The sequence below is a fragment of the Epargyreus clarus genome, unplaced genomic scaffold, assembly GCF_041222505.1.
Source record: "Epargyreus clarus isolate Ecla_fem2 unplaced genomic scaffold, WU_Ecla_fem_2.2 ptg000021l, whole genome shotgun sequence".
In the NCBI taxonomy this organism is placed as follows: Eukaryota; Metazoa; Arthropoda; class Insecta; order Lepidoptera; family Hesperiidae; genus Epargyreus; species Epargyreus clarus.
Genome location: NW_027332228.1, coordinates 3,810,846 through 3,827,222, shown reverse-complemented (window position 1 = coordinate 3,827,222; position 16,377 = coordinate 3,810,846). Strand labels below are relative to the sequence as shown.

At 34.3% G+C, this 16,377-nt stretch overlaps 2 protein-coding genes across 2 annotated transcripts; both read right to left on the bottom strand.

Moving 5' to 3' along the window:
* On the bottom strand, positions 1 to 2,827 carry LOC140750639 (acyl-CoA Delta(11) desaturase-like). The gene is made up of 4 exons (XM_073084307.1): positions 2,598 to 2,827; positions 2,113 to 2,287; positions 1,338 to 1,499; positions 1 to 767 (listed from the first exon to the last, which is right to left on the bottom strand). Exons 1-4 carry the CDS (start codon positions 2,773 to 2,775, stop codon positions 332 to 334), a joined length of 951 nt encoding a protein of 316 aa, XP_072940408.1. The 5' UTR covers positions 2,776 to 2,827; the 3' UTR covers positions 1 to 331.
* Positions 2,828 to 9,376: 6,549 nt separating this feature from the next.
* On the bottom strand, positions 9,377 to 16,107 carry LOC140750980 (acyl-CoA Delta(11) desaturase-like). The gene is made up of 6 exons (XM_073084755.1): positions 15,919 to 16,107; positions 15,497 to 15,764; positions 11,931 to 12,174; positions 11,445 to 11,619; positions 10,716 to 10,877; positions 9,377 to 10,144 (listed from the first exon to the last, which is right to left on the bottom strand). The coding sequence occupies exons 3-6, from the start codon at positions 12,106 to 12,108 to the stop codon at positions 9,709 to 9,711; spliced, it is 951 nt and encodes a 316-aa protein (XP_072940856.1). The 5' UTR covers positions 12,109 to 12,174; positions 15,497 to 15,764; positions 15,919 to 16,107; the 3' UTR covers positions 9,377 to 9,708.
* Between the last annotated feature and the right edge of the window lie 270 nt (positions 16,108 to 16,377).

Genomic DNA, 16,377 nt, shown 5'->3' with positions numbered 1-16,377 from the left:
TGAAAACGAGTCGCGTCGCAATAGCAAATTGCAGATATTAGCGGGATGAAGACGTTAAGTTACGGAGTATATGCTTAACCTGCGCGCAACAACTTCATAGCGGACTAGCAGTTTAGCGCTGACTATAACACGTTGTTTTGAAACACATTGTGTCAAACGTCAATCAATCCGAGATGGTATCAATATGATGTGTTGTTTTCAAATTTTGAGCTTATCCGCTTTATAACTCTGTAAGTACCCACCCATATAAGTATCCATATTTAACCTCTTCGGCTAAACTATATAAAGCAGACAGAGTTATGACGATGCCTTCACCGAACCAAGTAGGATCCTACCAGCCCCATTCATTGGTGCCGTCACCACAACGCGCGGCGCGTGCTTTCACAACATCACTTGGCACTGTCTTCAGATCATAAGCCCATCCAATCAACGCGAAGAAGTCGATGAACTTTGTGCTAAAATTAAGCCAATTATTCCCCAATTCCGCTGTTCTATAGTCCCAAGGATAAACGTGATGATAGTTGTGGAAACCCTCGCCTAAAGACGCAATAGATACAATAGGATTTTGGACAGGATTGATGTTTACATCGTAAGGTTTAGCTCCGAAGAGATGTGCGAAACTGTTAACTGAAAGAGAAGCATGGAGGTTTATTATGTAACGTAACACGGCGACGTGCAACGCAATGTTGAGGCTCTCACCCCAATAATATACGGGTATGAGAGTCGGCAGCAAAAAGCACATACTGCCCATAAATGGTACAGCATACCTGGAAGGAAAAAGAAAAACAGATTTAGGGAATAAACAATTAAATTTATGCGAACTCGTGAATAGACAAAACACGTTTGTAAATCATTTTTTTTATTTTGTTAAAATAGTTTAACGGTATTAAAACGGTATTCAAATTGATTTTATTGTTGAGACTTATAAAAACTTACCCTTTTTGTTATATTTATAATATACTTTAATTTAAAAGTTGTAGAACCAATGTGCATTGAGGAGACTACCGACAGTCTTCGACCTCAGCAGAACGTATCTACGATCGACTTCAAGTAAAATTCCATGTTTTATATGCAGTTGGACACAGATGTCCACTGATGAAATTAACTACTTACCATCAGGTGCATTGCATGCTTGTTTGCTGCATCAAATGTACAAAAAAGTAATGTCATCTGAAAATACTTACCATCAATATTATAAAACCATTACTTTTCTCTAACGTAGTATCATGCAGATATGGATTGGTAACCAAATATACTCAAACATGTTTGATTCAATCGTCACTATATTTTTAATTAACATTAAGTAATTTACTAATATTTTTCAGAGAGTAACTTACTTTTGCTGAAACACGAGTACGGGGTTCGCATAGATATCACTCATATCAATTAATTTGCTCCGCTTGCGTAGTTCAGGGTGTTTCTTTACCATAAGCCAGCCTATATGTGAAAAGAAAAAGCCTCGGCTTGCATTATGAGGATCTGCATCCGTATCGCTAAACCTGGTCAACAAAAGGATTTGAGATTAAAAACCCTTCGCACTCGTAATTCCTCTGCGACAGCACCGAAATCACGCTTAGTTCTATCTTCTACCAGCAATGGTTTTGCCTGCTGTGTTCTGGTTGGTATAATAAGGTAATCTGTAAATGACGCAAAGTTGAACGACAGTCCTAGGAATATGATGCGTAGCATGTTCGTATCCTAGGGTATCCTAGGGTCGGATACGTGTATATGAGCCTAGAATCGTCCAGCGAGTAACCCCGGGAAGGACAGCGGTATGTGTGGTCATATACCGCTGTATACACTAGATGTGTGGGAGAAGCGGAAATTGCTCCCCCCAGGTCAGGGCCTCATAGGGGTCGCTCCCACGGTTTCGGATAACTTTTAAAGTTAAAAAACCCCTCATGAACAAAAAAATTTTTGTTCATGAGGGGTTTTTTTACTTTAAAAGTTATCCGTTATATTAATTATATTAGTTATTTACTAATATTTGAATAGTACATTCGCTTCCATATTTCAGTTGAATAAAAAATACGATTTAAAAGTCATATTTTGTCACAAAATAAATCAATCGCAACATTATATAATAAACATATAATGTAAATACCAACAAACCTATGGTGCATCCTATGATCCCTAATCCAGTTGATAGCGGAGTACTGGAAGGCAATCGAGTTCATGAGCATTAGAATAATCTGCAGTGGCAGCTTCGCTTTATATGCTCGGTGCGTCCAGAGGCGATGCGCACCTGCAGTTATTCCTGTCATGCCTAACATAAATAGAAACCAATCTGCAAAAAGAATTAGTCCCATTTAGCATTAAAAAGTAGCATTCCACCTCGTACACCTAATTATTAGGCTGGCTGCATAACAGTGTAATATTACATCTGTACTAATAAAGGAAAACTTTGTTTGTTTGTTTGATTGTAATGAATAGGCTCAAAAACTACTGGACCGATTTTAAAAATTCTTTCACCATGCGAAAGCTACATTATCCACGAGTAACATAGGCTATATTTTATATGAAATATATTTGATAAATAGATTAGAGGCAGTACAAAGTTTGCCGGCTCAGCTAGTTAACTATATAAACAAACTTACTAAAGAATATCGTTGACCACATCGCACTAGTGAAACAAAGATACAACCCGTAAAGCGACGCGGCATGGATGTATAAAAATGTGAAAACGGATGGATAAACAATTTCGTATTTTCTTGCAGCTTGTGGATCTACTTGGTCCATCAATGTTTCAGTTTCAGTTGTACTTTGGGGCTCCATTTTTTAATAACCAATCTGGAACACTATATTTTTAAAGCCTCGAGATTTTGACGCCAAGTGAAAGAGCTGTAAAGATACATGAAACGGGAAATATTATAACATTAACCTTTCTAAGAGATTGATCAGTTATAAAAAAATGTAGTTTTAATATTTATTTATTATTTTAAAGAAATATCAAATATACCGATATTTGGACATTAGTGTTATTTATGGTAATGGCCTTTAATGGTGTGTAGTACGGGTAATCCTTTCGACAAACTATTAATTATTTCTCGTTTTTTCAACTTTATAATTTAACTTAGATGGTATCCGATTTGCATTTCCCCTATTGCCGGAATAGGAGAAAATTTTCGAAGGTTATATTCAAAGTACCATAATTTTTAACCTACCTTACTTAGAGCTACAGTTTCGGTGCTTAATCTTAACGCATATTCTGTGATATTTACACAATGACCTTGACTTTAAAGAAAATGTATGTATTTTTTCAATTATTTTTATGCACTTATTGAAATATTTTGGTTATAAATTTAACGTCGTGTTATTGTTTAGCTGTCAAACAAACTAAATTAAAACTCATACTCCCGCTTCGAGAGATGATAACACAGAAATTAAAATGACTTCCACTTAAAAATGGTTGAAGAAATATAAAAAAAATAACTAATGATTTGTCGACAAAATTCACAGTTTTTACCCTCCAACATTAAAAGCTCCAAGCAATTACCAAATACACAGGGTATATCAATCTACACTTTTTTATGAAAATAAAGGAGCGTTGGAGGATGTACTCATGGTAATCGATGTCGCGGGGATATCTCCCTGTTCCCTTCACTAGCTCTAACACTGTTTAATTTACATATATTTTATTTGACAAAAATCTACTCACCAATTTTATTTTGATAACGATAAGAAAGTAATTCGATGGATTTTCGTCTTTATCGCCTAATTTATATCTTTAAAACCACATAAGCAAAAAAATATTTCCTATTTTATACCTAATTCAAAACACAATATGAATTCAAACACATTTTACATTGGATAGTAGGAAATGAAATGACTTTATTTCATTTAAAATGTCAACTTATATACTCGTAATAGAACGAATTGAATTTTAGAATAATTTAACTGTCTTCATCGTCACCGTTTAGAATTAGTAATAGTCAGAGTACGCAATTTTATTTCTTAGACGTAAAGGTTGGGTTAGTTTCGTTAAATCTAATTTTGGGGGGTCGCAAGTTCGCAACTATTGTCCCTCGGTCGCCAACTTGAAAAGGGGCTCGAATCGTTTTCTTGCGCTATCAGACAAACTATTCGTCGCACAGAAAATTTGTAAGAACAATTATGGTCCCAAACTGCTACTTATCAATTTAAGCAGGAAGTTGTAGACAATTTTCTACCTAGCAAATTATCTACGTTTGCTTTGCTTTTGCTTCTATAACTTTTTGTCCAAAAATAATGAACTGAAGAACAATAATGTAAATAAATTTTCTGTTATAATTGCTTCTAGTCAATTAAATGAGGATTTAGCTTTACACTAATCCATCCTTTGAACCCCAATAAATAAAATTCATCCTCTGACAATCGTAAATGTAACATGTCAATGGACTAATATGGACAAGATGTATAGGAAAAAAAACAGCCCTTTTTAAAATATTTATTTCAAAAATTTAAACTGACTACTAAAATCGTTTTATATTCCTTAATCAAACATTACATACAGTATCTATTTGGTTCGTAACTAAAATTATAAGACTTATGTTTTTGAAACAAATTTCGTTCAATAGGGAATATGCATGTAATTAAGATTTTCTTATTATTTTTTTCTTCGGTTCTTGATGGTCCTGAAATGAAATCTAAACAATTATTGTTTATTTATTTCGTATTAAATTGATAAAAACTTTAATCGAAAATCGTAAATTATGCGAGCGACATTCAAATTTCTAAAACATTGCCATAAGTCGAATCGAAACATGACATCACACAGTGTGTTACGATGTTTATCAGGGTCGACATTCATACAGTTTGAGAGAAAAAATGTTTTTATTTAGATTCTTGAGTGTTTTTTATTACCTAGTCCGATTTTTCTATATACTTAGTATTTTTAGGAAAAATCAAGAACAATGATTGAAAGTAGTTTTGTCAAAGCAATTAATTGTTTGAAATGAAAATTATTGTTTGTCACAGTAAATGCAAATGTTAATGCGATTTTGTAGATACTTTATCTGTTTCCTATAATCTTACACCACTTTTTCCGTATATTTGCAACTTTTGAAACAGAAAAAAAAACACTATATAGTATATATAGTAGTGTTTTTGCACAATTACTCTAGGAAATATCTATAAAGTGGTTATTTAGCCTTTCCTATTATGTAAATAGCAATTCAACCTGAAAACTTTAAGTAACTAGCAAAAAGCGCAGCTTTATAAGGGCTCGCGTATCGTGAATGGTATATTCAGTTTAAGCTCCTATATCAAAGATGATGTGGTCACTTATTAATTAACAATAAATTATTAAATCTACCTTTCGTCAGAAGACCTATGAAGAGCAAAGCTACCTTTGATCCAGAACCAGAACCACTTTAAATGCTTGTGGTGGATAACTTATATTAGATCCATTTTTTGGGATTGTAATTTTTTTTTTGCGATTTATCCTTGGTATCTTTTTACTCTTGAATTTAAACTCCGCCATACTTATAAAATTATTGCGTCTGATTTGCAAAAAATATTTTTTAAGTATATATAGGTATAAGCTATTGTGGATGTCTGAAACGCAGTACATTATAATCTAATCTGGGGTCTTGACCTTTTGGTGTCTACGGATTCCTCTCGTTCAGACCATTCCAACGATACCTCATTTGTTTCTTTCCGAATAATAGTTTGTTAAATAATTCAATTCCTAGTTTTCGCATTTTTCACTTTCAGTTTTTCACCTATTTCTTCATGTCGATTTGGGTCATTTATCAGTGAATGTTGAATTCACCACGACTTCTTTAATTTACTAAAGCCCCGAGGGATACATTCCGTAAAGCTGCGAATGAGCTACTAATTAATTCTATTAAATAACATTTTTATCAATTGTTAAATTAACTATTAAATTTATGAATTAAATTAATGAATTATGTGTGTGGCCTGCTCAATTAGTTTTGTATTTTCTTTTATATTTCTACCTAACATAACCAATTCTATACAAAACAGGAACGAATTTCCGTAAAACACAATGTGATAGTCGCTAAATTGTAAATTTGTCACTGGGCTTTTTGTCACAAACAAAGTATTTTTTGACAATGGAAATGAAATTTGCGGATGGATTCTAAACGGGTAGTATTTAAACGAGTGACTGCAAATAAAAGTTTTGAATGACAAATATAATGAATTTTGGTTATAGTATTACTAAGGGAGCAACTGGCTGCGAGTGACGAGAAATCAACAGAACTGATTTGAGCGATCTAATATTTTTCTAAGTGTAAACATTACGTCCTGCGTTTTATTCAATATTTAGCAAATGTTTTTTTTTAATACTGAGCAGCATTTTATTTTAAATGAAGTATTTCGAATACAAAAATCACTTTGAAAAATACTATAATAAGTAGAATATTGTGTGCTCATGTCATTGATCATGAATAAAGGTAAGGTCTGAATTCATACAGATTGGGCCCACCCGCTCGCTGGGCGCTGTCGCGCCCTGCTCGCTTCGTTTTATATTGTCTTATATGTTCCAACCTAACCTAACCAATTCAATTACAAAAATCTAATCTATCTTAATACTAAAGTTGCCTCTCTATATTTCCAGTCGCTCACTTAGTAATGTAGTCGCGCAAGTTATTAAAACAGTATGTCATTATCAGTCGCTAAGTTTCTTTTTTATTTGATCGTTTTATAATTTCCCACTGTAAACAAAAACTTAGATTAATCGGATATGTGGAGTTTTTGAAACTGCACTGCGTCAAAACATTTATAATATCCAACGAATATTATAAAGGCGAAAGTTTGTGAGTATGGATGGATGTTTGTGCCTTATATTTGTGGGCGCGCCGGTAGGTAGATCTACAATGGTATTTCGATTCAACTAATTTAACCAATATTTATAAAAATATAGTTAAAATAATTAAATGAATAAGCGTTAATGCCACCATAGTAACAATAACACCCAAGCAAAACACCAAACAGTTCAGAGCACCACCGTGCCGTGCCCACTATTGGACAACTTCTGATCTGTTGACAGTTGCGCGCCCCTTTTTTATACCATGATACAGGTAGCCAATTGTTAATACGGAGCGGTAGTTCGAAATTAATATCATGTGATTTTAAAAACGGAATATTTATATATGAAATGAAGCATTCTCCCACATATTAATCTGATTTGAATGAAACTTTACAGTATTACAGTCTATAAGTACACCAGTATAACCTGGAGAATACAATTCATAAAGATATGGCTATACTATACTTAGTTGTCAGAGCTATATTGATGTACCTACCATACGATGATACGTAAATTTTATATGAATGGATTAATAGTAATTAATTAGATACATTTTCGGTACGCATATTGTAAATACATTAACTTTTTCTTTGACACTAAATAAATCGGACGGATAGTTTAAATTAAGGTGGTAGAACCCTATGTGGTTCGACTCCGGCGGCACCACCGCCACACCTGGTTCTGCCTCATAACAGCAGCGCTGTGTTCTGGTTCGAAAAGTGTGGTAAGGGATACATGGTTTTTCGAGGCGTTCCAGCTTAGTCCAGTTTAGTCCAGGGGTAACGGCGCATCTGTGGCCGACCTCAGGTAGGAATATGTAATCCTCTCTGGGTTTGATTGCAGATGTCCATGGACGGCTGCAGCCACTTACTACAGGTGGACTGCATGCTCGTCTGCTACTCATATATTATTAAAAAAAACTTATATGAGACGTTCCAGTTTAGTCCTCAGGAGAGCGGCGCTTCTGTGGCCGACCTCTGTTAATTACAGATGTCCATGGGCGGCAGTAGCCACTTACCATCATATGGACTGTATGCTCGTCGGCTACTCCTATATTATAAAACCAAGAAAAACTTGAAACAAAACGCTTTTAAAATACACCGGTGAAACCTCGGTGAAACGCTGCCACGTTAGCATTTTCATATTTTTGATTGACATAATTATGTCATAATTCATATTCAACATGACATTTTCTTTTTATTCTGCCATTATTTAAAAAAAAAAATCCAAGTCATACAGCCATCAATGTTACACTAAATTTAAATTTGATAAAAAAGTGTTTTTTTTTGTGTACAAAACCTTATTTCAATCGTGTTGGTCCAATCTAGACATGACCTTAAGTAACTATGTTAAGTTTCAAATTTATAAGCCCTGTAGTTTTTTCAAAAAAGGGATGGAAAGCTTGCAAGATTTTCGAATTATAGAGGACTCGCTTCGCTCGCCCTAATTAATATACTCGTAGAGCGCCTCGGAATATGTCTTTCTTAATACAGCCTTCAAACCGGAACATAGCAACGTTTTACATTGCTGTGCTGTTACCGGGCAGATAAGTGGAGTCGCGTTCAACACCTATCTTAGTCAGTCACGTTTTTGTTAGTGTCCGTAAAGAATAATCAACCCAGCTGTTTTAAAATTCTATTTCTTGCAAGTAATTTTTGAAATGTTATAACAAAGCTGGCAAAATTAAGCAAAAATGTGTGATAATACTCTCCAACGTTCGGATTACGAGGGTAGTGACTAGTGTTTAAAATGATTAACGACTGATAAATCCTGATTAATAACAATATTTGTTTTCGTCGAGATTGAAATTCGGAAATTCTTTGTGTAAATGTTATATAAAAATAATTACATACTTGACTCCTATCAATTATTTCATTCCACTGTGATATTTTGTACCCCAAAAAATCTTACTTTAATTTTTGGACTAAATTTTCTACATTCTCAAGCACTGGGTACAGTGGATACATAAGTATTGCAAGGATGTTATTTTCCGTTCCTTTATTAATTCCAATTCCGAGTAATATTGTAGTAATGAGTCATAAACACGTTGATGAAACCCTTACCCGGAATTGATAGCTTTGTTTGTTGCCCTTTCTGTTAACCCTGATTTGTGATGCTGGAATAAGATGACATACACTTTTACGACCTATTGAACATTTTTGCATTTTTTCTCAGTCAAGGGATGTTCTTTTTCTGTGATGAAATTACAGGACAGTCAGAAAATAAGATACATATAATGCATTTAATCGACAAAAAAGACATTGCTACGTGTAAATATATTTGTTTTAAATTGCACACAATATATGTTAATGTGATCCAACATAGCTTTTTACACATAAAAACCACCACAAATTATTCCCTTATACAAAGTATTAAAGCCCTTGTAGATGTCAGTTACGGATAAGTTACCAAGTATCAAATGCATCATCATTTAGATCATATCTATTTTCCACATATTTCAATTTAAAACACAAAGAGAATTTAAATATAAAGACACAAAGAGAATTTAAATATAAAGAAATTCCACTACATATATTGCAGCAATACACAGGATATGACAGGAAAAGTATCATTCACGGTTTACCGGTATGGTCCGAGCCAAACTGCTAGTCCGCTCCAAATATGAAAACGAGTCGCGTCGCAATAGCAAATTGCAGATATTAGCGGGATGAAGACGTTAAGTTACGGAGTATATGCTTAACCTGCGCGCAACAACTTCAGAGCGGACTAGCAGTTTAGCGCTGACTATAACACGTTGTTTTGAAACACATTGTGTCAAACGTCAATCAATCCGAGATGGTATCAATATGATGTGTTGTTTTCAAATTTTGAGCTTATCCGCTTTATAACTCTGTAAGTACCCACCCATATAAGTATCCATATTTAACCTCTTCGGCCAAACTATATAAAGCAGACGGAGTTATGACGATGCCTTCACCGAACCACGTAGGATCCTACCAGCCCCATTCATTGGTGCCGTCACCACAACGCGCGGCGCGTGCTTTCACAACATCACTTGGCACTGTCTTCAGATCATAAGCCCATCCAATCAACGCGAAGAAGTCGATGAACTTTGTGCTAAAATTAAGCCAATTATTCCCCAATTCCGCTGTTCTATAGTCCCAAGGATAAACGTGATGATAGTTGTGGAAACCCTCGCCTAAAGACGCAATAGATACAATAGGATTTTGGACAGGATTGATGTTTACATCGTAAGGTTTAGCTCCGAAGAGATGTGCGAAACTGTTAACTGAAAGAGAAGCATGGACGTTTATTGTGTAACGTAACACGGCGACGTGCAACGCAATGTTGAGGCTCTCACCCCAATAATATACGGGTATGAGAGTCGGCAGCAAAAAGCACATACTGCCCATAAATGGTACAGCATACCTGGAAGGAAAAAGAAAAACAGATTTAGGGAATAAACAATTAAATTTATGCGAACTCGTGAATAGACAAAACACGTTTGTAAATATTTTTTTTTATTTTGTTAAAATAGTTTAACGGTATTAAAACGGTATTCAAATTGATTTTATTGTTGAGACTTATAAAAACTTACCCTTTTTGTTATATTTATAATATACTTTAATAATTAAAAGTTGTAGAACCAATGTGCATTGAGGAGACTATCGACAGTCTTCGACCTCAGCAGAACTTATCTACGATCGACTTCAAGTAAAATCCCATGTTTTATATGCTGTTGGACACAGATGTCCACTGATGAAATTAACTACTTACCATCAGGTGCATTGCATGCTTGTTTGCTGCATCAAATGTACAAAAAAGTAATGTCATCTGAAAATACTTACCATCAATATTATAAAACCATTACTTTTCTCTAACGTAGTATCATGCAGATATGGGTTGGTAACCAAATATACTTAAACATGTTTGATTAAATCGTCACTATATTTTTTTTAACATTAAGTAATTTACTAATATTTTTCAGAGAGTAACTTACTTTTGCTGAAACACGAGTACGGGGTTCGCATAGATATCACTCATATCAATTAATTTGCTCCGCTTGCGTAGTTCAGGGTGTTTCCTTACCATAAGCCAGCCTATATGTGAAAAGAAAAAGCCTCGGCTTGCATTATGAGGATCTGCATCCGTATCGCTAAACCTGGTCAACAAAAGGATTTGAGGTTAAAAACCCTTCGCACTCGTAATTCCTCTGCGACAGCACCGAAATCACGCTTAGTTCTATCTTCTACCAGCAATGGTTTTGCCTGCTGTGTTCTGGTTGGTATAATAAGGTAATCTGTAACTGACGCAAAGTTGAACGACAGTCCTAGGAATATGATGCGTAGCATGTTCGTATCCTAGGGTATCCTAGGGTCGGATACGTGTATATGAGCCTAGAATCGTCCAGCGAGTAACCCCGGGAAGGACAGCGGTATGTGTGGTCATATACCGCTGTATACACTAGATGTGCAGGAGGAGCGGAAATTGCTCCCCCCAGGTCAGGGCCTCATAGGGGTCGCTCCCACGGTTTCGGATAACTTTTAAAGTTAAAAAACCCCTCATGAACAAAAAAAATTGTCTATGAGCCTATTTACTAATATTTGGATAGTACATTCGCTTCCATATTTCAGTTGAATAAAAAATACTATTTAAAAGTCATATTTTGTCACAAAATAAATCAATTGCAACATTATATAATAAACATATAATGTAAATACCAACAAACCTATGGTGCATCCTATGATCCCTAATCCAGTTGATAGCGGAGTACTGGAAGGCAATCGAGTTCATGAGCATTAGAATAATCTGCAGTGGCAGCTTCGCTTTATATGCTCGGTGCGTCCAGAGGCGATGCGCACCTGCAGTTATTCCTGTCATGCCTAACATAAATAGAAACCAATCTGCAAAAAGAATTAGTCCCATTTAGCATTAAAAAGTAGCATTCCACCTCGTACACCTAATTATTAGGCTGGCTGCATAACAGTGTAATATTACATCTGTACTAATAAAGGAAAACTTTGTTTGTTTGTTTGATTGTAATGAATAGGCTCAAAAACTACTGGACCGATTTTAAAAATTCTTTCACCATGCGAAAGCTACATTATCTACGAGTAACATAGGCTATATTTTATATGAAATATATTTGATAAATAGATTTTGAAGCAGTACAAAGTTTGCCGGCTCAGCTAGTTAACTATATAAACAAACTTACTAAAGAATATCGTTGACCACATCGCACTAGTGAAACAAAAATACAACCCGTAAAGCGACGCGGCATGGATGTATAAAATTGTGAAAACGGATGGATAAACAATTTCGTATTTTCTTGAAGCTTGTGGATCTACTGGGTCCATCAATGTTTCAGTTTCAGTTGTACTTTGGGGCTCCATTTTTTAATAACCAATCTGGAACACTATATTTTTAAAGCCTCGAGATTTTGACGCCAAGTGAAAGAGCTGTAAAGATACATGAAACGGGAAATATTATAACTATAACCTTTCTAAGAGATTGATCAGTTATAAAAAATTGTAGTTTTCAAATTTATTTATTATTTTAAAGAAATATCAAATATACCGATATTTGGACATTAGTGTTAATTATGGTAATGGCCTTTAATGGTGTGTAGTACGGGTAATCCTTTCGACAAATTATTAATTATTTCTCGTTTTTCTTCAACTTTATAATATAACTTAGATGGTATCCGATTTGCATTTCCCCTATTGCCGGAATAGGAGAAAATTTTCGAAGGTTATATTCAAAGTACCATAATTTTTAATCTACCTTACTTAGAGCTACAGTTTCGGTGCTTAATCTTTAACGCATATTCTGTGATATTTACACAATGACCTTGACTTTAAAGAAAATGTATGTATTTTTTCAATTATTTTTATGCACTTATTGAAATATTTTGGTTATAAATTTAACGTCGTGTTATTGTTTAGCTGTCAAATAAACTAAATTAAAACTCATACTCCCGCTTCGAGAGATGATAACACAGAAATTAAAATGACTTCCACTTAAAAATGGTTGGAGAAATATAAAAAAAATAACTAATGATTTGTCGACAAAATTCACAGTTTTTACCCTCCAACATTAAAAGCTCCAAGCAATTACCAAATACACAGGGTATATCAATCTACACTTTTTTATGAAAATAAAGGAGCGTTGGAGGATGTACTCATGGTAATCGATGTCGCGGGGATATCTCCCTGTTCCCTTTACTAGCTCTAACACTGTTTAATTTACATATATTTAATTTGACAAAAATCTACTCACCAATTTTATTTTGATAACGATAAGAAAGTAATTCGATGGATTTTCGTCTTTATCGCCTAATTTATATCTTTAAAACCACATAAGCAAAAAAATATTTCCTATTTTATACCTAATTCAAAACACAATATGAGCATTTTACATTGGATAGTAGGAAATGAAATGACTTTATTTCATTTAAAATGTCAACTTATATACTCGTAATAGAACGAATTGAATTTTAGAATAATTTAACTGCCTTCATCGTCACCGTTTAGAATTAGTAATAGTCAGAATACGTAATTTTATTTCTTAGACGTAAAGGTCGGGTTAGTTAAATCTAATTTTGGGGGTCGCAAGTTCGCAACTATTGTCCCTCGGTCGCCAACATGAAAAGGGGCGCGAATCGTTTTCATGCGCTATCAGACAAACTATTCGTCGCACAGAATATTTGTAAGAACAATTATGGTTTCAAACTGCTACTTATCAATTTAAGCAGCAAGTTGTAGAAAATTTGCTACCTAGCAAATTATCTACGTTTGCTTTGCTTTTGCTTCTATAACTTTTTGTCCAAAAATAATGAACTGAAGAACAATAATGTAAATAAATTTTCTGTTATAATTGCTTCTAGTCAATTAAATGAGGATTTAGCTTTACACTAATCCATCCTTTGAACACCAATAAATAAAATTCATCCTCTGACAATCGTAAATGTAACATGTCAATGGACTAATATGGACAAGATGTATAGGAAAAAAAAACAACCCTTTTTAAAATATTTATTTCAAAAATTTAAACTGACTACTAAAATCGTTTTATATTCCTTAATCAAACATTACATACAGTATCTATTTGGTTCGTACTAAAATTATAAGAATTATGTTTTTGAAACAAATTTCGTTCAATAGGGAATATGCATGTAATTAAGATTTTCTTATTATTTTTTTCTTTGGTACTTGATGGTCCTGAAATGACATCTAAACAATTATTGTTTATTTATTTCGTATTAAATTGATAAAAACTTTAATCGAAAATCGTAAATTATGCGAGCGACATTCAAATTTCCAAAACATTGCCATTGGTCGAATCGAAACATGACGTCACACAGTGTGTTACGATGTTTATCGGGATCGACATTCATACAGTTTGAGAGAAAAAATGTTTTTATTTAGATTCTTGAGTGTTTTTTATTACCTAGTCCGATTTTTCTATATACTTAGTATTTTTAGGAATAATCAAGAACAATGATTGAAAGTAGTTTTGTCAAAGCAATTAATTGTTTGAAATGAAAATTATTGTTTGTCACAGTAAATGCAAATGTTAATGCGATTTTGTAGATACTTTATCTGTTTCCTATAATCTTACACCACTTTTTCCATATTTTTGCAACTTTTGAAACAGAAAAAAACACTATATAGTATATATAGTAGTGTTTTTGCACAATTACTCTAGGAAATATCTATAAAGTGGTTATTTAGCCTTTCCTATTATGTAAATAGCAATTCAACCTGAAAACTTTAAGTAATAACTTTATGTGCATATAGTTATCAACACAAAACACGCTCCGTGACGTCATTCAAAGAGCGAATAAAATTGATTATATTTTTTACTATGTTAAAACGAAGTGATAAGCACTTCTTTTATTAATTAAGTTTAATAATAAAGCTCAATACAAACTGGTTTAATTTTGAAGCCTAACTCATACTTACATAACCTAAATTACGTTAATACAATACAAAATATATTTTGAAAAAAAAAGATCAATGTTCAATTGCTAATAAAAATAAATCAATTTGTTTAAATTCAACGTAAAACCAGTCTTTCATGCGTTGGGAAAATTTTACTTTTAAATTAAAATAATGAATAAATCAATGACACAAATTCAATTAATTTGCAAACGAAATTATATATATCAATGTATATAGTTGTATAATTCATTTCACTATCGAATAAGTTTTTGTTACCAACATACTTGATTTCTTTCCAAATTACTGGCGGGTAAGAGTCAAAGTAATTTACTTTATATTTTATTTTTTGAAGCTATTTGTTTATTTATTTACAGAGATATATTTATATATATGTACAGGGTGTCCCGTAAGTACCACGACAAACTTGGGGAAACCATAGGTCAGGATCTGACCTCTCAGACCCTGAACTATGTTGTCAGTCGGTTTGTCAGAGAAATAAAAATTACCTTAGTAAAAGTGTCACCGTTTTTGCACTATCGATTGTTTTATATTTTTTTAAAAATTCAGGCCTCTTCATCTTCTTTCGTTTCGTTAACTGCGTGTACAAATTTGACGATGCAGTGTTTATTTTTTCTGTTAAATTATGAGATAGTGGGCCTACCATATTGAAGATATTAAGGAACCATGAAAAAAATAGGGCTATTTTTAGGTTTTAAATTATTTATAATTTTTTCTTCAACTTTGACCATTCGGTGAAAAAAAAAATGTACAGAACTATAAGTGCACATTGCCCAGAAATATGTCTTCAATAGAGATTTCAAAAAGGTGCCACACTTACTATTTAAAGTTGAAGAAATAAAGTTAAGGCTGTTTTTGCATGAAAGGGTCTGACCACACAGGGTGGTGGCCGTCGGGGTCATCCGTGGATACCGTGGATACCATCTCCTTTGAGGCAGCGTGCTTAATGGCTGGGTGTCCTCCCTGGGATCTGGAGGCGGAGGTCTGTGCTGCATTGTATCGCTGGCGCGCAGACCTCCGGTTCCGGGATGAACACCTCACGCCACAAGAGGAAGCAGAGCGGAAATTCCATGCTCTACAGTCCATGACTGCAAAATAGAAGAAGAGGCTGAACCCACGGCTGGCCTCAGGACTGTGGAGCCTGTCCGTCCGGTGCTAGAAGACTGATTGGACAGACGACATGGATCGCTGACCTTCCGGCTGGTGCAGGTGCTCTAGGGTTAATAGTGTTTCGGGAAGTACCTGTGCCGCATAGCCAGAAGGCAGCCAACCACCCCGTGCCACCATTGTAGTTGCGACGAGGACACGGCGCAGCATACTCTGGAGGAGAGTCCAGCATGGGATAGTCAGCGCTGTATAATCGTCACTACAGTGGGGCCTGACCTTTCGGTTCTGAATTTTTTCGGACCACACCTCACGACCGGGCTTAGTTGTGTCACCTGTGAAAGATAAATACAGACCACTATTGCATTACCGTTTTACAAACATTCATGGGAAGCGAACAGCTGATGTGGGCACTTAAGTTTAAATGGAATTGACTCTAAAAATTGGTTCAAGCTAATTGGAAAACATTAGGACAAAATTAGAGATATATTTACTTAACTACAAAAAATGATTATTATTTCTTGAGTTATGAAACGTATTTAACCACAAAACAGAAGTCCATTCTTGCTTTATGCAGTAATAGGTAATTATTATGTA

What these genes read in the sequence shown, in the direction of transcription:
- LOC140750639 (XM_073084307.1), bottom strand. Translation starts at nt 2,775, where the DNA reads ATGGAGCCCCAAAGTACAACTGAAACTGAAACATTGATGGACCAAGTA. An exon ending in GTGGTCAACGATATTCTTTA is followed by an intron (nt 2,288 to 2,597) that starts GTAAGTTTGTTT and finishes TTCTTTTTGCAG; the next exon opens with ATTGGTTTCTATTTATGTTA. An exon ending in GTACTCGTGTTTCAGCAAAA is followed by an intron (nt 768 to 1,337) that starts GTAAGTTACTCT and finishes TTTTCCTTCCAG; the next exon opens with GTATGCTGTACCATTTATGG.
- LOC140750980 (XM_073084755.1), bottom strand. Translation starts at nt 12,108, where the DNA reads ATGGAGCCCCAAAGTACAACTGAAACTGAAACATTGATGGACCCAGTA. An exon ending in GTGGTCAACGATATTCTTTA is followed by an intron (nt 11,620 to 11,930) that starts GTAAGTTTGTTT and finishes TTCTTTTTGCAG; the next exon opens with ATTGGTTTCTATTTATGTTA. An exon ending in GATCATAGGATGCACCATAG is followed by an intron (nt 10,878 to 11,444) that starts GTTTGTTGGTAT and finishes TTTGTTGACCAG; the next exon opens with GTTTAGCGATACGGATGCAG.